Source organism: Enhydra lutris, unplaced genomic scaffold, assembly GCF_002288905.1.
Source record: "Enhydra lutris kenyoni isolate GAN:26980312 unplaced genomic scaffold, ASM228890v2 scaffoldscaffold22, whole genome shotgun sequence".
In the NCBI taxonomy this organism is placed as follows: Eukaryota; Metazoa; Chordata; class Mammalia; order Carnivora; family Mustelidae; genus Enhydra; species Enhydra lutris.
Window position 1 is genome coordinate 9,899,500 of NW_019154106.1, and position 23,037 is coordinate 9,922,536.

Sequence of the window (23,037 nt, forward strand, 5' to 3'; positions counted from 1 at the left end):
CAATTTGTTTTTTTCTAAACTCTAAGAGCCACTGATTCCATCCTGCTTCTGCTGGGCCCAGGCTCTGCTGGCAGCGGGCCCCTCAGCAGGGGCATCCTGGAGTCTTGTGAACGGGGGTGTCAGAGAGGGAGGGAGGCCCAGCTCCCTGGACTCTGGCTCCATCTGTCACGGTGGGGAGGGTCCCAGAGCAGCATCCAGGCCAGTCCCAGCTCTGTGGGATGGAGGTCAGGACACAGGCCCCCGATACCAGTGATCATGAGATCGGGGGGGGGGGTGTGGATCTTGGTCAGGGGAGTCTAGCAGCTCCAGAGAGGCCATGGGGTGGGCAGCATGGGGGAGTCTGCCTCCGGGGAGACGAAGGCACATGCAGGCGGTCAGCGCCGGGGCACACACCAGTTTTCCAAACCCGGGGTCCAAGAAGCAGTGGGACACGGGGGATGGCAACGTATGAAACTGAGCTCGGCCTGTGCATCTCCCCTCCCCCACCACCGCCCAGGCCCCCATCCTGGTCTGTGTTCTCGGTGGGCTGGGAGGGACGGCAAGCAGGTGGGCTGGGAGCCCCCGCGGCCCCCTCCTCAGGAGCGGTTCACATGCACATGCACACACACACACACACACGCCCCCGGCATGCGCCGCCTCCCCCTTGCGTCCCCAGCCCAGCAGGAGGCCTCCAGCTAAGGGGGGAAAGCCCCGGAGCCCCTGGCCCTCCTGCTCCCCCTTTAGCTAGACCCTGAAATACCCTCCTCTTGGCTCCACTTCCTGCCAACAGGACGGATGTGGAGGGTTGGGGGGAAGAGAGCTCCACTGGGGGAGCGCTCGGGCCAGTGAGGAGGGGGAACCGAGGGCAGCGGGGACATGTCTGGCTTCAGACCCCAGGGCCTGAGGCTGCCTAGGTGCGGGGACGGGGTGATACAGAGGGGTTACATGGGGCCCTCAAAGGGAGGGGGACTTGGGTGTCCTCCTTCTGCCCAGGGCACTGACTCTGAAGCCAGTGGTGGTCATGCCTGTGCCTTCTGCCCTTTGAGCGGCCAGGACCCCTGGGGTAGAAGGCAAGACAGGAAGTAATGGGCAGGTGGGGCAGGCCCGGGTGCCCAGGACCCACTGCCAGAGGGATCGGCATGAGGGGCACCAAGCAGAAAAGGGGTAGTCTTGACCCCACCCTCCTCCAGGCCCCTCCAGGCCCGGTGGCTGCCTTGGGCTCCATGGGGACGGGCCCCCTCCCCTCCCTGCTCAGAACCCATGATAGGGTGGGGGTGGGGGGGGCACTTGCAAGTCCAGGAAACCTCCTGAGTCCAGCCCAGCAACATCTGTAAACATACACAGCACTGCGGGCCACCTTGGCGTGGGGTCACCCCAGGGGGCTGGCCAGCAGGCACCAGATCTGGGGGGGGTGGCCAGGGCGGACACCAGCCTGGACCACAGATATGAGGATGTGGGGAGAGGGCTGCTCTCCATCTTGGCCCTGGGAGGGCAGCCAGAGGGCAGTGATGGGGAGTCAGCATGCCCACTGCTCGTCCTGTGGGGGACAGGCAGGTTGAGAGGGCCGAGGGCTGCCCAGCCCACCCGGCAGGCCACCCCAGGCTCCTCCCTGCTTCACATCCCTCCCCCATCTAAAGGACCCTTATCCCGGACACCCGGTGGTCCTAAGCTGAGGTAGGGCTGCAGACCCCCAGCTCAGCAGCAGCGCCCCATGCCTGAGGCTAAACTGACCCTTGGGGGGGCCTCTCCTCAAAGCGGCCTGGCCCTGGGGGCAGCCACCAGGAGCCTGAGGGGCCCCCTGCTCAGCCCGGGGTCTCAGCCGGCAGCCACGCCGGGGGTGCTAGCGCGCCGAGATGACCATGTCGTCCTGCTTGGCGGGGCTGGCCCCATGGCTGGTGGGGGTCGAAGTCCGGATCTTGTCCATGGCCAGGCACTCCTGGCTGCTGAGCCCTGTGGGCGTCAAGTCCATGAGCTCGCCAGAGGAGCTGAGCGGGAAGGAGGGTGAGAGTGAGATGCCTGAGGAGGGGTCTGCGGAGCCAGCGAAGAGCCTCGGGGGCTTGGGCACCAGGTTGGGCTCAAACTGGGCGCGGAGCAGGATCTCTTGCTGGCTGGGGGACTTGGGGCCCTCGGCATAGTCGCTGGTGGGGCTCTCAGGCACCACCATGCAGTAGAGGTCCTGGAAGGAGCTGCTCTTACTGTCGAGGTTGAAGAGGCTGTCGATGAACTCAGCGAACTCCAGCACCTGAGGGCTGGGCGAGTCCCCTAGGCGCCCGTTGTGCAGAGCCAGCTCTCCCCCGCGGCCCGCCCCTCCGCCACCCCTCTCCTCCTCATCCTCATTGGCCGCCGCGCTGGGGGGCCTCTCGGGGGTGACGCCCCCGCTGCCCAGGGCCGCCTCCAAGGGCTGCGTGTCCTGGGAGTGCTTGGACAGGCTGTCCGCCGCCAGCAGCTCAGTGCGCGAGCTCAGGGACGGGTTCTCCTCCGGGATGGCGGGGTCGATGTAGAAGAGGTGACCCTCGTCACGCTCCAGCACGGCATGGAGGCTGGGTGAGCCGCGGATGCTGCGGAAGCCAGACGAGCGGCGGGAGTCGAAGCTGTACAGGGACTCGGTGTCCGATAGGCTCTCCATGGTGGCCAGGGGCGCCCGCCGGGCCTGCAGCTCCGCCGCCAGCCGCTCCTGGGTGGACAGCAGCAGCAGCTCCACGGGGTCCTGGCGGGCCGCCGCCGCCGCCACCGGCGCCACTGGGGACAGCAGCCGCCCCTCTGAAAAGCCCTCCAGGCTCATCTCGGACTGGGACTTGCTCCTACGGAGGGCAGGGCCGGGCTGTGACACTCAGGAGGGCAGAGACCCCGGGGGGTTGGGGGGGCCCTCCCACTCCCGGGCTGCAGGGAGCTTGGGGAAGGGAGGAGGTTAATTTATCAGTTGTTCAACAGTGTGATGCTTGTTTTAAAAAACAGCTCACGAGAGCCCAAGACAGAAGGCAAAAGGGCTGATGCTGTGGGTGGGGGCACTGAAGGCCTAAGGCCCCGCTGAGAGCCCTAGAGCTCCGGAGCCCTGCTGCGACACTCTGCGCTCATGGGAGCCTGGGGCCCAGACTGGCTGCCCCAGGTCACTACCAGGCGTTGGTGGAAGGGGAGAGAGAGGAAGGGGGAGGGAGAAAGGGAGAAAGCACTGCCTAGAGCTGCCCCCACTGGTTCTCACACCCTTAGGGCCAGTGCCCCTTGATGTGTCTTGGAGGGGACACGGGTGGCCCAGATCACTTCCTTACATGGATGTTCCTCCTGCCTCTGCCATGGGTTAGTGCCCTCTGCTGGACGGACAGGGAAGTGAAGGGGGCGGGGGCAGGGGAGGGGGATTCCACACCTCCGAGCAGGCATGGTCAAGCCATGGCCACAGGAAATATACAAATGGTAGGGAGAGATGTCCAGGTGTCCCCACCAAGGGCCTGGAGGTGGCGACCACCCTTTGGAGCAGCCTCCCAGCCATATCTGTGACCTGGCCTGGAAAGGTCCCCGCAGGGGGTGGGCCAGGAAGATTCCCAACCTCAGAGCCAGCCCCATCAGAGCACATGCAGGTCCAGAAGCAGGCACATGGGGCCCGGTGTTACGTGTGTAGCGGGCAGGTGTCTGTCTGTGTCCGTGTGGCTCAGTTTGGGCACAGGTGCAGTCCCCTGCTCACGTGCATGGCTGCCCACCCTAGTGGCCCTTTGGTCTGTGTAGCTCGGCCTCTACTTGTATGTCCTCTACATGAGCACGTGTGTGGGGGGCTCCGTGTGCTCAGAGCTACGGTTTCTGAACACGTATGTGTATGCAGGTGTGAGCATCACCATGAACACACCTCTGTGCGTGTGTGTAAGTCCACGGGTGTCCACATGTGTGGGCTGGATGGCTGTGAGTGCGTCTGTGTGCTGTGGCCCCAGCTCTGTGCATCCCCAGGCAACCACACTCCCCTGGGGGCTTCAGTGATGGCAAGTAGGGGGCCGTGGGAGCAGCCCAGGGGCTCCTGAGCAGAGGGTCAAGTTGAACCTTCCCAAGCCTGTGCGCAGAGCTTCGTAGACACCTGTCGGCCCAGGGCGGGTGCACAAGCTTTTGTGCCCTGGACACCCCTGGGGCGTGCGTACCCTCGGGGCGGGCTGGGGCGGAGCAGGCAGGACTCACCTTACGCCGTTTCGGTGGTCTGCGGCCGGCGGCTCCAGGGCGAGGCCAGCAGGCACGGGCAGCCCCGTTGGCAGCGGCTGCTGCTGGAAGATGAGCTCAGGAGTCAAGTCCACCTCAGTGGGGCTCACCATGACCTTAGCAGCGGAGAGCAGGGCCGTCTTCCCCTTGTTGTAGTTCTCCAGCACCTGGGGACAGGTCGGGCAAGCTGGTGGCGGTGGTGGAGGGTGACAATCATGTGGGGGAGGGGCAGCAGGCCAGGCCTCTCAGGCCAGAGCCTCGTGGGGTCGGCTGGGCCCCGCTCCTGCCCCCCTCCAGCCCAGGTCCCCGCTCCACCAGGAAGGCCTGGGCCTGGCCCCACAATCACACTAGGCACCACAGCTGGCGTTCTCCTTCACTACGGTCACCCTTCCGTGGCCAGGTGATGGCGGAGGGCACCCCTGCTCAGCTGTGAGTGTGTCAGGCCAGGTCCCTGGGAGTCTCCCCGACCCCTTCCCACCACAGGGCCTACACAGCCATGGGGACAGCAGGGGTGCAGGGACCAGAGGACGAGTTCTGGCTCGCTTCTCTGAGCATCCGCATCCTTGCCTGTCGTTCCGGGACGGCCCAGGTGCTCTGGGCCGCAGAGCACAGCGGGGATCTGAGGAGGCGTCACTGCCCGGGCTGCCCGGGGGCTCACCTTGTTGAGCCCCTCCATGACCACATAGGGGAGGTGCTCGTGCAGCATGGCCGGCGAGATGATCACTTCATTGAAGGCTTTGTTGTCGCCCCAGATGGCAAAGTACGTGGGCTCCTCCTGCTCACAGCAGCTGGTGGGGGCACAGGGGCCGGAGAGAGGTTGAGAGTGGGTGGCAGCCTGGCTTCGGCCCCCAGGTCCCTGGGCTCCCTGTTCGGCCTCACCAGGACCTCAGCCACAGTCCCTACATAGCCTACCACCTGCTGGAGGCCTGGGCCACACCTGCCCTGCCCTGGGCAAGGCCTGGGTCACAAGCCTTCAGCCGCTGGGAGGGAGGAGTCAGGCCCCGCCCTCTGCAGGAGCAGGAAGAGGGAGAAGTCGGCTAGGGCTGGCCCATTCCCCTCTCCCCTCTGACACCCCTGCTCACGAGTGCGGCCAACTAACCCCAGAGGGGATGGCGCACGACCGAGGTGGGAACTGGCTGGGGCCTCAGGGTGACCTCCCCAAGGGCATCCGCTTTTACATGGGTCATAAGTGGGGAGAACTGCCCTGGGGGACACCAGGAGATGGCGGAGGGCGCTGAGGACAAAGGGTGGGATCCTGCTCTGGATGGGTCTTTTGTTTCACCTGCAGAGCCCAAGGATAGCGCAATGCAGGCCAAGAGCGTCCTGGGCCATCATCGCCCTGCCTCTGCCCCCAGTCCCCGAGGGGTGGGGGGGTCACTAAGCAAGGCCAGCTCTGTCCCCCATGCCCCTGGCCAGGGTCACAAGCAGCACCTACCAGCACTGCTCTGCTGGGTGGTTGTGGACCACATGGATGATACGGCCAGGAGGGTAGAGAGGGGTGCTGGCAGACAGGGCGATGGTCAGGTCGCTGGGGTGGGTCCAGAGCCGTGTGCTGGCGAGGGTGGCCACCTCAACCTCTTCAGGCAGCTCTGACTTGGGGATGCATTTGGTGGCCCCCACGATAATTCGCCACTGTGTGGGGCAGGGTTGGGGGAGACAGAGAAAGAGTTGAGCAGGGCTGGTTGGTGGGCAGCGGCAGGAGGGGCCTCAAAAGGAGGCTCAGAGGTGACCGGGGGGAGCCAGGATGGCCATGGGGCAGAGCGAAGAACAGTGCCCACCTGCGGAGGCAGTGGCCGAGGCATATGGTGGCCACGATGGCCAGAAAGATGCCAAGGACAGATGACGGGACAGTGTTGAACTTCAGGGCTAGAAAGGGGCTGGAAGACCAGTCACCTCTTCATCTAGAGGACGGGGAAACAGCCCAGCAAAGGAAGGGACTCATTCTAGGTCATGCACTGAGTCAGAGACAGAGCAGACACCAAGTTCATTCCGGCTGCACCTAAGAGGCCCAGCTGCATCTGGGGTGGCCGGAGCCTCCCAGCCCTGATGAGGGTGCAAGCCTGGGTCGGATAGGAGCAGCTCTGCCTCCCAGAACCAGGCTCCTCCAGGCATACTTGGCCCCTACATTTCTGCTGCCCTGCCCACCCCTGCCACCAGGTGCCAGGCCCAGGGCGCTGCCTGCCAGAAGGTCATGGGCACCAAGTCTGGGAACAGTCCAAACTGGGCAGAGATGATGGGTGGGGTGGAGTCGGGGTCAGAGAGGACATGCTGCTCCAGGGCGGCCCTTCCTGCCTGCCTCAGGGTACCTGGCCACAGCACCCACGCCTGCCTGGGACACTGAGGCCGCCTTGGCACAGGAAGAGCCCCAGTGTCCTCGAAGACCTGATGGGAGAGGAGGCGAGGCTGGGCCTGTCTCTAGCCCCAGCAGAGCCTCAGAACAAACCGCACCCAGACTCCCTCCGGCAGTGGCACCTGGACTCATGGAGCCTAGAGAACCACAGCAGGCCTAGCAGCAGCCTTCCCATCATGAACTCGAAGCACTGAGCCTCGGGCTTGCTTTTTCCTGACTTTAGGCAGCTCTGGGTGATGGGGTCGGGACTCAGGAGCCCTGGGTCCCAGTCCTGACAGCTTGTGTGAACAAAAGCAAGTCCCTTACCCACTCTGGGCCTCGACTGCTCCCCTCTGTATGAGGATAGGCTGTGGGGGAGATGAGATGAGTTTGGAGGTGCTGAGAGTTTGATGGGCTGGGGTTCCCGTGACACCAGCCACATACAGCCTGGCCTCACATGGCTGGGCCCTCTTGTGCTTTGTGCCAAGGGACAGGCAGGTGCCCAAGGTCCAGCATGCCCAAGCAGGGTAGAGGGGGACAGGGGGCGGGGGCTCACTTTGGGCTTGGTGCTTCGCTGTAGGACGTCTAGGAGCTGTCTGCGGAAGCCTTCCAGCTGGGAGAGGCCGATCCTGGGGAAGGAAGCAAACCAGGTGTCAGCCTCGCCGGGCCAGGGACTGGGAGGGGTATGGGGTGTGTGGGCAGATAGGCAGGCACACGGCAGCCACAGAAGGGAGAAGACCACCCCGTTGGGATCATGGGGTGGGAGGGGTGGGCAGGGGTGAGTCCGCAGTTTAGCAGGGCCTAGCCAGGTAAGGGAGGTCAGGCAGGGTGGGGCCACCTGTCCTCCCCCTCTGGGGGCTCTAGGGGCTCTGGGGTTCCCCGGGGAGATGGGAATCTGAGGGAAAGGCCCCGAGGAGGCAGGAACAGCTAGCCGGGACAGTGGTGAAAGGGAGTGACTTGGGACTTGTGACTTGCAACTCGCCTGGGGACAAGATCTTTGCCCAGAACCACTGCTGTCACGAATTCCTTGGAGTACTCCATGGCATCCTCGCTGCAAAGGAAGCCCGGGGTGCTGAGGCAGGGGTGGTGAGGGAGCCCTGCTCCAGCACTCCTAGGGTTAGTGTTGGGATTCACGGCCCTCTGGGGAGCTCCCAGGGGCCAGGCTGGGCTGCCTGCTCCCGGTCACACCTTTCCTGCCAGTGAGGCTTTGCCAGGCACAGATCCTGGGGTCTACCTGGCGTTTGACGGAGCACCCCTCCCTCCACTTACCAGGCCATTCCCAGGCCCCCATGTCACCAGAAGTCAGACTGCCCAGGCCAGCTCCCGTCTTTGGCCCCCATCAACCCCAGCCAGCTCCCAGGCCCCAGGCGGCTCACCTCAACAGGCCCCCTGGTGGGGAGTAGGCAAAGCACTTGAGGGTAGGGTACTGGGGGCGCAGCAGGAAGGAGAGGATGGCGGCAGTGCCCGCACCTAGGGAGTGGCCCACCACAATCAGGCCATAATGTTTGGTTCCTCGGCCCTGGAAACAGAGAGACAGGTGAGAGCCCCGCCCCACGGATGCTCTGGACTAGCTGCTACCAGGTGGGCAGAGGGGTCTTCCCGGAGTCCTGACACAGAATCTGTGCTGTGTGGTCCCTGGGGCAGGGAAAGAGCCAAGCTAGACATGCTCAGAGCAACTTCGAATAAACTCCTATGCATCCTTTAAAACCTTGTTCGGCCTTCCTGATACCTTCCTGATTTTCTGGAAGAGGTTCACTCCCTCCTAGACGCTTGCATGTATACACACAGAAGACCTTTATACATGGTGATTGTACTCTACTGTAATAGGGTACGTACTATGGAGATTATCCTCTAGAACAATCGTTGGTTCACCTGCCCCCGTCTCTGCGCCCCAACAACTAGACTGGGGTCTCCTGAGGCCAGAGACCACCTGGCTTTGGGAAGGGCAGCTGCCAGCACCATGGGGGGGCTGCCTGGCCAAGGAGCAGGCTGGGTCGAGGGTAGGATCCACATCACTCTACCCAGAGCAACACTCTTCCTATGGGCTCTGAAATTATTTATCTTTGTTGCCTGCTCTGTATTTTGAAGCCCCTGCCCAGAACCATCTCTGTACCTCCAGTGCCCAGCATGGAGCGGGGGGGGGGGGGGGCATACCTGGGTGGGGCGGGGCAGGGGAGCCCAAGAACTGCTGGTACGAGAGAGAGGAAGGGGTCACCGAGCGGTGAGGAGGGGGCTGGAAGCCAGGCATCCAAGGAGAGTGTAGGGGCCTGGCTTGTGGGGCGTTGTGGGTGGCAGGGGGGGCACCACCACGCACACACCCTGCCCCCAGCGTTGCCATGGGGGCGGCAGCGTGGGCATGACCAGGGCTCAGTGGCAGGGGAATGCCTCACCAGGTCTCGCCCAAAGGCCTGGGACAAGACCATCTCCTGCTCCAGCTTCTTCTTGATGTACTCAGCCGAGAGAACCATTCCCTGGGTAAGGAGGAACAGAGGTCGGTGTCACAGGGAGGGAGAGCTTTTAGGCCTTTTTTTTTTTTTTTTTGAAAGATTTATTTACCTATTTATTTTGAGTGTGAGAGAAAGCAAGGGTGCGCACAGAGGGTGTAGGGGCAGAAGGAGAGGGAGAGTGAGTCTTAAGTAGACTCTGTGCCGAGCGTGGAGCTGGACATTGGGCTTGGTCTCACAACCCTGAGATCATGACCCTGAACTGAAAACAGAATCAGATGCTTGGGGACATTTGGTGGCTCAGTCAGTTAAGCAACTGCCTTCAGTTCTCCCTCTACCCCTCCCCCTGCTCATGTGCGTGCGTTCTCTCTCTCTCTCTCTCTCAAATAAATTTTTAAAAAGATTCTACTTATTTATTTTGCAGAAGGAGAGGAGGGGGGGGTGGAGTGCACAGGTAGGAGGAGCAGACACCTCACTGATTAGGGAACCCGACAGGCGCTTCATCCCAGGAGCCTGAGATCATGACCCAAGCAGAAAGCAGACACAAAAATGACTGAGTCACCCAGGTGCCCCATAAAATAATTCTTTAAAAAAAAGATTTAAAAAGTGGGGGGGCCTGGGTAGCTCAGTGGGTTAAAGCCTCTGCCTTCAGCTTGGGTCATGATCCCAGGGTCCTGGGAGAGAGCCCCACATCGGGCTCTCTGCTCAGTGGGGAGCCTGCTTCCTCCTCTCTCTCTGCCTGCCTCTCTGCCTGCTTGTGATCTCTGTCTGTCAAATAAATAAATAAAATCTTAAAAAAAAAAAAAGATTAAAAAAAAAAATCAGAGGCTTAACCAACCACCCTGCCTAGGCGCCCCAGGAGTGAAGCCTTTTAGGGACCAGCAAAAATGGTGACTGGAAACTCACCAATCCTGTCCCAACCATTTCCCCTTTGGCCCTCCTAACAACCTGGCTGTGGGGACTGGTGCACACTTTATCACATCATTTCCATTTCACAGATGACAAGACTGAGGCTCAGAAGAGTTGTGCATCTTACAGAAACCAATCTTTTCCCGTCTGCCTCTTTAGGCTCTTCTGGAACAGGACCTGAGCCAGGCAGGACTGTGGGGATCCGGTGGGTGGGCCACAGTGGACCTTCTAGATGAATGCACACTCCTCTGACCCACCTCTCCCTGGGGGCCTAGCAAGCAGGGAGGACACCCACCCCGACAGCCGGACAGGTATGTGCGCTGGCAGGGCAGGAGAGGAGGCAAGGGGCCTCCGGGGCCCGGAAGGGGGAGTACCTTGTGTCCCAGCCAGGTACCGTGGTGCCCCTCCACAGGGAGGCGCTCGGCGTCACCGGTCAGGTCTGTCAGGGCATCCTTGTGGACAGAGAGGACAGGCGAGGGCTGGGGTGAGGACAGGAAGAGGAAGGCGGGCAGCCCTCAGGGGCTGTGAGGGCTGGGCTGGGAGCCACAGGCAGCATACCTTGGGCGAAAGGGTTCCCCGGATACTGATCACCACCTTCTTCTTGTCATGGTCCACTGCCACATAGAAAGGGGTCTCATAGACCTAGGATAAGGGGGGCTCATGAGTCGAGGGGCCCTGGAATGGGCCCAGATTCAGAGAGTGACCTGAGCAGGCCTCCTGGCCAAGGAGCCAGCTCCTCTCTGGGCCCCCGCAAGGCTGCTGGGGCTCCCTCTAGGCTCCCCTCCAGCTCAGGAAGCCTGAGTGCTGCTGTCCTGCCTGCGGGACTGCTGCCCCCTTCCCAGGGCCTCGCTGCTGAGTCCCTGCATTCCTTCCCCTGACGGCTGGGCCGAGAAGCCCCAGGGCTGGGGCTGGAGTCGGGGACCACTGCCTGGCCCCCGAGGGGGTGAGGAGGGGAGGGGGTCCAGCCGCGCCCCCGCGGCCCGCCGAGGACAGAAGCCGGGGTGAGGGAGCGCTGCCCACAGGCCCGGCGTGGCCGCTCACCGCGTCGTGGCAGGAAGTATACACGATGTCCACCGCGGTCATGTTCTCATCTAGGAAATGGCGCCGGATGGCAATGGCGTTGCAGCCACAGCAGTTATCCTCCTCGATGGTGACTCCTGGGGCAAAGCGGGGCCGCGTGGGGCACAGGCAGCACCTGGCAAGGGGAGGGGGGCAGGGGGCTCAGAGACCCCGAGAGCAACTGTCCCAGTCAGCCTCTCCGGAACCTCCCTGGAGAAGTCTCACAGCCCTCACGGTCCTCGGGCTCCTGGCGGCAGGGGACCCGGTGGGCCTCTCCCTCTCTCTGCACTGCTCTCCCACCTCACCCCTGGACTGCTCCTCCCTCACTGCTGGGCCTCCCTGGCTCCTCTATGCCCTCTGGGTGACCGAACCACCTACCTGCTCCCGGCCTCCAGATGCTCCCTTCCCACCTTTCAGGGGCCCAGTACCCACCCCCCCGGCCCACCCCTGAGGGCTCCCGTAGTTCCCTGCGCCCTGCTGCTCATTGCCCAGCCCTGTCCTTGGAGCTGGCTTCAGGTCCCCTCCCCACTTCACGTCCCACAGCCCATGGGTCGGTCGACACATCGGCTCACTCTGTCTTCCAATTCAGAACAGGCTCCAGCCACTTTCCCTGCGCCCACCCACTCCTTCCACCATTATCTCTGTCTCGGAGCGTCATGGTGGCTGCCTGGTCTCCCTCATGTACTCCTGGTCTCGACATTCTCAATCGGCAGCCGGGGCAACCCTCTAAGACGTAAGCCGAGCCATGTCACTTCATTGGAAACCCTGCAGCGATACCCTTCCTGCCCAGTATGAGAGCTGGGGTCCTTGCAAGGATGCACAGACCATATTGCACAACAGGACTTCTCACTTCCCTCAGGCCTCTGCTCACATGTATGTCACGGGGAGGTTCGCCCAGGACACCCCGTCCAGCACCACCAGCCCCCTGCCTGTGTTCCCCGGCCTGACACCACGACCTGTTTCTATTTCTCCCAAGTGTCCCTCTGCTCTTACAGGCCCTGTGTTCTTGTCTGTGTGCTGTCTGTACCTCCCCCCAGGCAGTGGGTCCCCAGGGCAGGGGTACAGCCACGTCCGCACTGGGACCAGAGCAGGCCTCCCCCAAATGAACAGCGAGCTGAGCATCTGAGCGGGGGACCCTGCTTGGGGTGCAGGTGCTCCTCAGGCCGCCAGAGGGAGCCAGTGGCCAACAGATGGGTCGCGGAGCCCCGAGCCAGAACTCAAGGCCTGGGTGGGCTTGCTGCCTTGAGAGGACAGCTGAGATTTTTAAGAAGAATCCTGAATTTCAGGGATGCCGAGAGCTTTGTCCTCACCTAAGCAGCACCTAAGGGACTGTCACCTACTTCCCAATGAGGAGGGGCCCCTCTGGGAAAACTCAGGGTTCAGCCGAGTCTGGGAAGCAACGGGGCCTGTAGTGGGTGACCACCGCAGGGCCCGTGGGGGGCCTCCACCAACTGCAGGGCCAAGTGGGGGCTGGCCCAGGGCTGGGGGCCGGACTCCTGCTCTCAGGCAGCTGCCTCTTCTCTCAGCATGTGGCCGCCACTGTACCGCCTTCAGGGACGGACACCTGAGCTCGAGGACCCATCCTCTTGCTCCTCGCAGTCTCGAGAAGCTGACAAACCGCAGTGCCCCCCCACCCCTTGTCTGCAGACCCCCCGAAGGCCCTGCTTACCCACGACTGCCTGGCTTCTGAAATACCCGCTAGGCAGGAGGGAAGGGCACCGCTCGCCCCGACCATGTCCCCAGCCTGCCAGTAATGGAGCAGGGCCCGTCAGAGCCCGGGTCTCCAGACTCCTGGTCTGGTACTCATTTTGACATGCTTCTCAGTGGCAGCAGCAGCGACTCCCAAGAACGCTGCGAGGAACGCCAGCTGTGGGAGGGAGCACAGGGTGCCCGGGCCACTCGCTCTGCAAGTCACTGGGGGGTGGGGAAAACAAGGTTCCGAGAGCCACACAGCTTTCTGCAGAAAGGAAGGGCACCGCAGAGGGGTGTGGCTGCCCCAAGGGCAGGGGCGTCACAGACAGAACGCCAGGCTTTCCAGACCAGGGAGCTGTCCTCCTTCTGTCTGGGCCGGGCTGAGGGTGGAGACACCAAGGACGGGGAAGAGACCCTTCCGGAGCTTTGTCCTTCTCTGGCCCAGTTAGGAAAGACAGAGAGTCCTCCCAGCACCCAGAGCGGGGTGGTGGGCTGGTCTGGGACAGGTGCCTTGCCAAATCCCTGGGAAGAGGGTCAAAGTCTTTCACTCAAGGGCCTTCTCGATGCCCTTCCAGAGGCCTCCATGAACTGGGCCTGTACTAGGCATGTCCTTTATTTCAGCAAGCAGAGCACAGGACACCAGCTGGAAAGAAAGATACAGGTAGAGGGGAGTGGCGTGGTTGACGGGTAGAGGACGGGAGGGGAAGGGAGCTAGCACGCCAGATGCTCTCCAATCCTCATTCCATCCTCTCAGAACAACTCCAGGACATACGTATCACCATCCCCACTTTACAGACAAAGAAACTGAGTCTCGCAGAGGTAGACCAACTTGCCTCTGGCTGTAAATGACAAAATCTGGATTCAAACCAAACACTCCGTGGTTCCAAAGCCCGTACTCTTCCCCGCCTAAGGATAATGCAGCAGTAGAGAGAGGCTGAGGCCCAGAGGTGGCATGGAAGAGAAGCCATGGAAGCCACAGACCCTGGGGGGCTGGGCAGGCACAGTCTGTCCGGGGAGAGTCTCCCACACGCTGGCCCTCAGGACCTCAGGGCCTCTGCTTGTCTGTACACGCTGGCCAGCCGGAAGCATGGGACGGGGGTACTCACGAGCAGGAGCGCGCCAGCTGGCAGAGCCCACAGGCAGGCTTCCGCATCAGGTACATGGGCCACCCGTAGGCGGCCAGCGCGAAAAGCATGTAGTAGCAGACCTCCTTGTAGCGGAGCATCTCTTGCTGGAAGAAAGGAGGCAGAGGCGGTCACTGTTGCCCTTCCAGCCTCCAGGCCCAAAGGCTCCCCTGGATGGAGGAGGGAGCGGCCCTCTTGGACTCCCTAGGGACTGCAGGCCCCCCATGCTCCCGCCTTGGAGGAAGGACCGCTCCCCTCAGATGATAATTGCATTTCCCTAATTATCTCCATGCAACCAGGGCACGGAACCTCCTGGGACCCGTCCTGCTGCTCCAACCTCAGAATTAATGATTTGGGGACAGAAAAACACTCAGAGCCCTGGATCGATTTCCAGAAGGGAAGTGAGAGGGAGGTGTGAGAGGGCATCACAGGCCTGGGAAGGAAAGTTTAACCCTGAGAGGCACTAAGCCCTCCAGCTGGGGGTGTCCAGGCCTTGAGCAGCAGGGCCAGCCCTGTAGACGCTGGGTGACCTGACAAGCCATCAACACCCTCTCGGTCCACAAGTTCTTTGTCTGCAAATATGGGGAGACTCTTGTTTGATGGGGCAAGTCACAGGCTCCCCAGGGATGTCTGGAGCAGACTGGGATCTCTGCAGAGAAAGGCGCCAGTTTAACACCCAGTGTCTGAGGCCAGTGGCTACTGTGATCAGCCTGATGGGCTGGAAGGAGGTGGGAGGCACAGGTGTCCCGGCAAAGCGGCTTCCCGTGTCCCAGGTGTGCCAGACGCTGGAGGGCTCCTGCACTTAGGGGGAATTAGTCACCTTGTAAAAGTTAAAGAGGGTGATTAGTCATCTTCTGAAGTAAAGTAGGGAGCACCTTAATAAGGGCCCAGAGAGGCGGAACCATTGCCGGGCCAGCTCTATCTGCTCTTTAGGAATGATCTGGAGAAGGTAATTATCCTCTCTGGCTCCAACTGGAGGGTGGGGCGCCAGCAGGCAGGGAGCCCAGCACCTCAAGGCTCCTCGGCCTGCCTCTGCCCCCTCCCCCTTCACATGGTGAGAGCGCCCGGGTGCCTGGGGGAAGCGAGGCTGGGCTGGGCACCTGCTTCAGGCGACGTGATCAGAGGGGATACGCACACCCACTCTGGACAGTGGGGACAGATGGAGACTGGAGGTTTTTCTAGGCGATTTAGATACACGGGAGGAATCCTTTCTGGTAGGTCCCTGACTGGGGAACCAGACTCGGAATGGTTCATTTCCTCCCCACTAGAGCTCTGGCTGGAAGGTGTGCCCAGCACCGCTACCCATGCAGAAACATGCCCCGAGGGGACGGAGGCCTTGCTCAAGGTCACAGTGACAGCAGCGGAGCGGAAGCCCCCTAAATCGCTTTGCTCCTGAGGACGCCAGCTGCAGTTTTGGCCTGGGGAGCACAGTGCCCTTGTGGTGGGGAAGAGCTCCCCTGGCCACAGGACAGGCCCCACCTTGACCTGTGAACAGAGGGTTTCTAGTACAGATGCCTGAGAAAAGGTTCCACCGCTCAAAAGAGCTCGAAACCAGTGCGTTGTGTCGTGCTGCCTTCCAGGACAACAGCGGCTGCGACCGTCTGAGCAGCCTCCCCGCCCCCCCCCCCCCTCCTCCTCCCTCTGCAGGGCAGCCTGAGCAGACCACCTGCCGGCCACCCCCCAGCCTGGGGGCCCCCCGCGGCGCCCCCCACCCCCCCCCCCCCCCCCCCCCCCGGAGCCTCACGATCTCAAGAGGCCGGGGCCAGACATTCGGAGGGTGGTGAAGCCGATTCCAGGCTTTTGACTGTGGGACCAGCATGACAGGGGCGGTCCTCAGGAGGAAGGGGAGGCGAAGGGGTGGCGAGGAGGGAGGCGATGGGGAGAGCTGCAGGGGGCCCCCATGCTGTGGGGTGGCCGGCAGGTGGTCTGCTCAGGCTGCCCTGCAGAGGGAGAAGGAGCTGGGGTGGGGAGTGGGTGCGGGGTGTCCGACTCACCGAGTTCTTGAGGTCGAGATACTTGGTGTTTCTAGTCACTGGCATTCCAGACAGGAAGGTCAAAATGTCATTATTCGCCTGTAAAACCAGGGTGTGAAGGTGGCTGTCCCAGGTCCAGGAGGCACGGCTGAGATAGGGGGTCCAGGCCCCCCCCGGGCTCTGATTCTGTTGCTTCCTAAGGGCCTGAACACCCAAAGGAGGGTGTGGTTTCTAGCTCTTCCATGACCCAGCCATTGTCCCCAAATCCGAGGTCTCCTCACATGTCCAGCTGCTCCCTTTCCACTGAAAGCATCAAACACCCCCCTACTACCCCGCCAGGGACCTTCCTGCCCAGGCCGAAGGTACTGCGCTTTGAAGTGGATGCTGGGAGACCCTAATGGGGTCAGGGTGCTGGGGGGTGGGGTACGGACGGAGGCAAGTGCGGAGGATCGAGGCACCGAGCATCATTCACGAGGGCCCTGTGGTCAGAAGCCTCTGTGGCTGGCCCAGCAGCAAGAAGGCCCTCAAGCCAGAGCCAGGAGGAGAGGGGGCATCAGGGGGTGACCAGAGGGACCCCAGGGAGCAGGCATAGCAGCAGCAGGGCAGCAGGGAGAGGCCCGGAGGAGGGAGGGCACTCACCTCGTCCAGCACGGCGTTGCGCTTGGCCCGCTGCCGCTGCCGGAGCAGCACCAGGCCGGCGATGATGTCAGATGGCACAATGTCGAGGTCTCGGAAAAACTCAGCAAAGAGGTAGGCGATTTCGGAGTAGGCATCCTGTGAGGTCCGAGGGAGAGGGGGTGGAAGGTGGGGGCGGGGGAGCGGGAGAGAGGGCGAGAGACTGGACGTGAATCTCACTGGGCTGGGGCTCTGCTCCAGGCTCAGTGCCAGCTCGCCCCAGGCACCTGCTCACCACCAGCTGGGCCCAATCCCGCCGGGCCCTCTGCAACCGTGACCCCAAGGGCCCTAGCCTAGGCTCTGGGCCCCCGCAGACCTGGCCAGAGCTGTGTGCGACAGCCACCGAACCTCCACCTCCCGGCCCTCTTCTGTCCTCAGAGCTCCTATGGCACTCACCATCACCGCCTACCATGCACAGATGCCAACGTGAGCCATTTCCTGTTCTTTCCCCAGCCACTAGGAATCAAGGCCTGCCCGGCCCGGCTTGTTTCTCCTCCGCCTGTCTCTCTAGCAGAGAAGCCAAAACTGAGCTCCTGGCTGCCGCCTCCCCACACTGAGTTTCTTCCCACCTCCCACCAGCTGTGACCTTGAAAGGCCTCCTACAGGGAGGAGTCTCTGGGGTGGCAGTCCCCCTCCCCCACCTGCCCACAGCTTTAGGCTTGGGGACCCTCATGATGGGCCTGGAGAAGGCTGTGACGCTGGGCTGGCTGCCCCTCTGGCCTCTCTGTAAACCTGGTCCTCGGGCCCACCTGAGCCCTGGGCAGGAGGCAGGAGGCGTGCAGAGGCCACCATGCCCGTCAGTGGGCCAGGCCTCCTCCCGGCCTCAGGAACCTCTTCCCTAGCTTGTTGGGGAAGGCTGTGATGGGTGCAGACTCATGGCCAGTGGTTCCCACTCTCAGGGTTTCACCTGTGAGTGCCTGGCACTTGTTAGAGAACAAAACTCAGGGGTTGCAAACTCAAAGGCCTGACGAGGCCAGACAACGCTAGCTACCACTAGGCTCCGCTGACCGCCCTGCGAGGGCCTACACGGCTGCATCTACAAGTACGGAACTGTACACGAAAGGCCTGATTTGTCACTTTGGCACTCAGTTCAGATTTTAAGCCACAGAGCACAGAGTGATCAAAACGTGCTCTACACTGCACCTGACCCCCAGCGCTTGATGGGACCCAGATCCTGGGCCACCCCTCCCTGCGGCACTCTGACATCAGCCCCAAGTCTGCCATGTGCCCAGGAGGGGTGGGTATGTTCCCCTAGACCACCCCCCAGAGAGGCCCATAGGGGTGATCCCCGCCCACCAGGGAACCTCGGGGGAGAGGAGGACTTTCTTATACCTGATTACTCACTCTACAGTTCAGCAGGGGCTGCTGGAGGGAAGGAGCCACTCAGGCTTCCGGTGGCTTCCATGGAGGGCACTTGCTGTCTGGCTCAGGGAGGAGTGGTCTCCTGACCTCACTGGCTCTGCCACTAACTAGCTGTGGGACGCTGAGCAAGTCACACCACCTCTCTGGGCCTCAGCTGTCTGATCTGAAAAATGAGGGGCAGGGGGTGGGGGGGACACTAGATGGTCTCTAAGGGCCCTGCCAGTGTGCATGGGGGGTCTGCCTCGAGGACCCCAAAGGCCCTACCTCCCCCCAGGGGCCACCCTCCGCTGAGATGGCCTTTCTCCAGCAGCACTGGGCCCCTCCGTGCCCTCCTCTGAGCACCAGGTACGGAGGGCTGGCTGTGCACATCTGGGGCTCAGCACCTGACCGCCCTGACGGGCCTTCCAGAGGCCTCTGCGGCTGGGAACACACTGCTTTTCTTTGCTTTCAGGTCATCCTGATTTTTTAGTATCTCTTCTCCTAAACTAAGTTCCAAGGGGGTGGATGAAAGGTCTTGAAACCTTTCCATCCCCTTGACCAAGCCAGGGAGTGGCTGTTCCCGTGCCGGAGGGAATCGGTAGGCCAGTGAGTGCCAGGTCCCCCCCCCTTGCTCCTGCTTCAAGCTCAGCGCCCTTCTAGCAGCCCTGCCCCACCCAGCTCTGCCAAGGAGCCAGGGCTCCTAAGTGGCCGGCAGCAGGACGCAAGCCAGTGGGAGGCGACCCCCCGGTACTTACTGACTGTGAGTCCTTCGTCCGAGTGCAACAGAGGAACACTTTGAGCCGGCGCGACCAGCTGGTGGCCTGGCCCTCCTCTAAGCGGTGCCTGCAAGGGGAGAGAGCTGGTATGTGTGAGGTCAGGGGGCGGGGCCAAAAGGGCCACGACCCAGCTGTGATGGGAGCAGGGCGGCCTGTTCCCAGGATCCCACCAAAGGGCTCTCCAGCAGGGGGTCTAGGAGGGACTGGGCCTGGGCCTGGCCAAGGTCCCCTGGGGGGACCCCTGCTGGCCTACAACACCATGTGGTCGGCCACGCTCCCAGCTTCTGGCCGACTGAACACCAGCATGCCCCAGGGAGGCTTCATAGGTGGGAGCCCAAACTGGGGACCGCTCTGTGGCCCAGGTGTCCGATGCCTCAATCTAAAAGCCCTGGGACCCCGCAGCAGGGTGCTGGGCCTCCTGGCCAAGTCACTGGAGCAGACGTGTCGGACAGACTTGCTTCCCCTTGGAAGGGATCTCAGATACGCAACCCTCCCTGTATTGGGGGAAGTTTAATGGGCACGTGAGGCTCTGCATCTCCCGACTCCTTGGATCTGTTTCACTAGAGGGGACCAGGGCCCACACCTGTCATCTGCGTGGCTGACGCCTGTCCATTCCCGCCCCCAGCCCCAATGTGTCTAGCTGCTCTGATGGGGGGTCGGGGTATCCAGGACACCGCACTGGAAGGCAGAGCAGCTGGCCAGTTAGCCTCAGAGGTCCTTCTAGTGCTGGGAGCCCAGAAGTTGGGTGTGTTCGTTTGTTTTGTTTTTAAAGATTTTACTTACTTTTATTTGAGAGAGAGAGAACGCGCGCATACATGAGCAGGGGCAGAGGGAGAGGAAGAGGGAGAAGCAGATTCCCTGCTGAGCAGGGAGTCTGATGCGGGGCTCGATCCCAGAACCTTGAGATCATGACCTGAGCTGAAGGCAGACGCTTAACGGACTGAGCCACCAGGTACCCTGTAGTCAGTGTGTTCTGAGCATAAATTTAGGAGACCCAACATCAAATATGTAAGCTTCCAGACTGAACAAGATTTGTGACATGTGCCCTCCCCTCCCTCTGGTCCCTGCTGCTACTGCTGCTTGGTGGTCTAGAGGGGAAGGCATGGGCGGCCTCAAATGCGTGCAAGGCACTTAGTATCCATCAGGAGTGACAGGCCAGGCCCTCCTTCCTGAGCCCTCTGGCTTCCCTCTGCAGCGAAGGGCTGCTTCCTTATGGAAGTGGGCCACAAGGACAGGGAAGGCCACAGGGCTTTCCAGAGCTAGAGAAGGGGTTAGGACAGGGTACGAAGGGTACAGAGGAACTGGTGCTTCTGGGATCTACCAGTTCTCAGGGACTTGGGCAGTCTTATCATAAAGCGAAATCCCCCTGCCAGGGGCTTGATGAAGGGAGAGCGAGCCGACAAGCCACAGGCTGGGATCCCAGAGCATCACATTCTTTAACCCTTTCTAATTAATCTAAGGGGCTTTTCAACATTCAAAGAGTATTTCCTGCTGGGCCTCTGGCTGAGGGCAGTGCCGACTGTAGGCTTTCCTGCATCCCCCATATGCCCACCAGGAGGAAGATGGAGCCAGGGCCAGGTTTGGCCTGATGCATCAGTTAGGCTGCAGAGAGCAACACTAGGCAGAGAGAGAGTGAATCTGAAGAGCAAGTTCATGGCCTCCCATGGACTCCCACTCCCGTGGGAGTGCAGACACCCCTGCAAAGATCCAAGGTCAAGGCTCCCAGTGAGCAGTGCCGGGAAGAACCCATCGCTCCACCCCTACCAGATTTCATGGAAAGGAGAGAAGGCCCAGGACTTAAACAGGTTCCTGACTTCCAGATGCTAAAATAATCTGTCAGTGTGGCACGGGTGGGGGCGCGCATCCGGCCCCACACCCGGAAGTGGCTGAAGGGCGGGCGGGCAGGCGTGAAAACGTCCTTGTTAGAAATACTGCTGGTTTCAGAGGGTCAGTGGAGGGCCCGTGGAGACCAGGCTGAGAGGTAGCCACATTAACCCAGCCGCAGCCTAGGCCGCCCTCCCAGCCCCCGCAGAGAGCTGGAGAAAATGCAACAGGTCAGAGCCCGTGAGCTCTGAGGCCTCTTACTTAGCCCCACACGGCCCGAAACCGCAGGAAAACTTTCTAATTAAAACAACAGCCCCCAGCTGCAAAGGCATTAGCTTCCCTGGCCCCAAAGGCAATTACCCAGAGTCAGGCAGGGGAGATTTTTTTTTTTTTCCCAGGGCCCCAGAAGCCCAGAAACCAGGTCAGGTGGGGGCGTATGCTCAGAATGAGCAAAACGGGATGGGTGGTAATGGCCTGCTATGCTGGTTGGGAGAACAGGCTCTGGGGCCTTGGCTCCGAGGCCTGGTATTTTGGGCTGGGAGGTGGCCAGCCCAGGCGCGGGTGTGGCTCTGGCTGCTGCACTGAGCTGACGTGGAGGGCCTAAGGGGAGCTCAAAGCAGAATTCCCACTGGGTCTGGGGGCCTGGGCAGCCCACCGAGGTCCCCCAAATCCCCTGTCCTGGGGATGGAGTGCCGGTCTGCTCCCCATCAGCGTGACCTGCGGCAAGTGACCTGCCCTCCCCGGAACTCAGACTCCTCGTCCGCAGAATAGGCTTCCTAAAGGCACTAGGGTCGGCAAAAGTACTGAATGGACTGATGGTGGGAAAGGGCTCGCGGCAGGGCCTAAGTCACAGGAGAGGCTCCGTGCCCCACCCATCCTTTTCTTTCACTAAACAGGAATCACTGTGACCCTGGATTCCCTCTCTCTTTTTCTTTACCATGGCACAGCATTCCCCTTTCTTCAAAACACTGTGCAAAACCTACCCCCTCCAGGAAGCCTTCCTTGATTAACCTTCTCCAGTCCCCTTAATCCCAGAGGCCACCCAGCCTAGTAGTTAGGAGCAAGGGCCCTAAAGCCAGACCTCCCGGGCTGGGGCCTAGAACCGCCATTTCCCAGCTGGGTCACTGGGGCAAGTCACACAACTCCGTGTTCCTGCTCTGTCTGTATTAAGGGGGTGATGCTAACAGCCCCCTCACAGAGCTGCTGTCAGTGAGGGTGCGTGCTGCTTGGCCTGGTTTAGGCCTGCTTCCTGCTACGATGACCGCTGGCGTTAGCAGCACTGAAGGTGGAACCAATGGTCACAAGGGCCCCCCTGGCTGAGCACGTACCAAATGGTGAGCACAGCACCAACCGCTTTGTGCTCATTCAAATCTCACAGCAGCCGTCAGAAGCAGGAGCTGTTGTGATTCCCACTCTACAGACCAGGAAACTGAGGCTGGGAGGGGCTAGGACTGTAACACATGCACATGGCTCCCGCAGGCCGGCATGCGGTCCGGCACGCGGTTCGGAAGGCACAGGGCCAGCCCGGCCGCCCCTCCGTGAACCTCCGCGGGGCTGCCCGCCCACCCCGCCTGCTCACCGGAGGTTGTAGGTCCGCAGGTTGCGCTGCCGCCTCTTGGTGGCTCTCAGCTTGACGAAGGTGCGGCCCGTGGGGTCGAAGACGCAGAGGACAGTGATGCAGACACTGAGGATGACCACCCAGTTGCAGACGACCATCCCTGTGGGGCAGCAGTGGGAAGCAAGAGGTTGGGTGCTGGGGGAGCCTCCCTGGCTCAGGGGCACTGTTGCCTCCCGATCAGTCTGCTTCTGGGGCCCAAGAGCGAGGCTCAGCAGCCCCCGGCCCTGGCCTCTGGCCACCTGATTGTCCCGTGCTGAACCACGACCCCAAGGCCCACCCTCAGCACAGAGCAGGCAGATCTAGGGGCTCCCGGTGAGGATCTGAGGGGCCCTCCCCTGCTGCCTACCCCTCCGCCACACCAGGTGCCCCTAAGGGGGCAGGCTGGGCCTGGGAAGAAGCCCACAGCCTCAGCCACCACCCCGCCTGGCGTCCGTCCGGCAACCGCTTCCCTTGGGATGTGCCTGAGCTTCCCCCTCTCCCAGCTGACCCCGTCCCTCCCAGCCCTAGAGCCGGCTGACATACCGAGGGTGACATTCTTGGCAGTGAGGTCGTTGCATGAGGTGTAGTACTGAGTGAGCCAGACGATGCCCACGATGGCGTAGATGAACTCAATCACCAGGATGGCTGCGAGGAGAGCAGGGAGCGTGCTGGAGGACACTCCAGTCCGCCTGCCCGGGAAGGACCCCTCTGCAGCAGGGGCACCAGACTCCCGCCCCCCAGCACAGGCCTCGAGGCAGAGAGGGCCCAGGGAGAGTGGCTATCCCACCACCGGTCTGTCCTTCTACGGCGTACCCACCACCTATTCTAGCTTAAGCACCCTCAGGCCCCGACACCTCCCTGAGAGGGGACTGAAAAGGCGGAGGATGAAGAGGCATTTCGCTGCTCTTTCGGGATTTTAGACTTATGTCCATGAACTCTGGTATCAGATGTATCTTAGGCAAGTTACCTAATCTCCCTGGGCCTCCGCTTCCTCATCTGTAAAATGGGGTGACAACGTCTGCGTTACAGGAGCGCGGAGAATGAGGTGAGAGACGGTTCGTCTCACGGAGACTGCTATTTCCCAGAGGAGGCTCCGGCACTCAGGGCAGGAGGCGAGAGGAGCCCCAGCAGGCCTGGGGGGC

The 23,037-nt window shown here is 61.8% G+C and overlaps 1 protein-coding gene across 1 annotated transcript in view; it reads right to left on the minus strand.

The window, feature by feature from the left end:
- Positions 1 to 1,262: 1,262 nt before the first annotated feature.
- The window catches only part of LOC111149706 (diacylglycerol lipase alpha), a 28,550-nt gene continuing 6,775 nt past the window's right edge, over positions 1,263 to 23,037 (minus strand). The window contains exons 4-20 of the mRNA XM_022506932.1: positions 22,439 to 22,540; positions 21,878 to 22,016; positions 18,454 to 18,541; positions 16,322 to 16,456; positions 15,704 to 15,781; positions 13,692 to 13,816; positions 10,876 to 11,029; positions 10,393 to 10,476; positions 10,209 to 10,286; positions 8,872 to 8,952; positions 7,858 to 8,000; positions 7,464 to 7,532; positions 7,038 to 7,110; positions 5,588 to 5,784; positions 4,811 to 4,940; positions 4,135 to 4,319; positions 1,263 to 2,780 (exon numbers count right to left, since the gene is read on the minus strand). Of these exons, the coding sequence (XP_022362640.1) occupies positions 1,820 to 2,780; positions 4,135 to 4,319; positions 4,811 to 4,940; positions 5,588 to 5,784; positions 7,038 to 7,110; positions 7,464 to 7,532; positions 7,858 to 8,000; positions 8,872 to 8,952; positions 10,209 to 10,286; positions 10,393 to 10,476; positions 10,876 to 11,029; positions 13,692 to 13,816; positions 15,704 to 15,781; positions 16,322 to 16,456; positions 18,454 to 18,541; positions 21,878 to 22,016; positions 22,439 to 22,540 (2,822 nt within the window). The 3' untranslated portion in view covers positions 1,263 to 1,819. The remainder of the gene's footprint in view (positions 2,781 to 4,134; positions 4,320 to 4,810; positions 4,941 to 5,587; positions 5,785 to 7,037; positions 7,111 to 7,463; positions 7,533 to 7,857; positions 8,001 to 8,871; positions 8,953 to 10,208; positions 10,287 to 10,392; positions 10,477 to 10,875; positions 11,030 to 13,691; positions 13,817 to 15,703; positions 15,782 to 16,321; positions 16,457 to 18,453; positions 18,542 to 21,877; positions 22,017 to 22,438; positions 22,541 to 23,037) is intronic.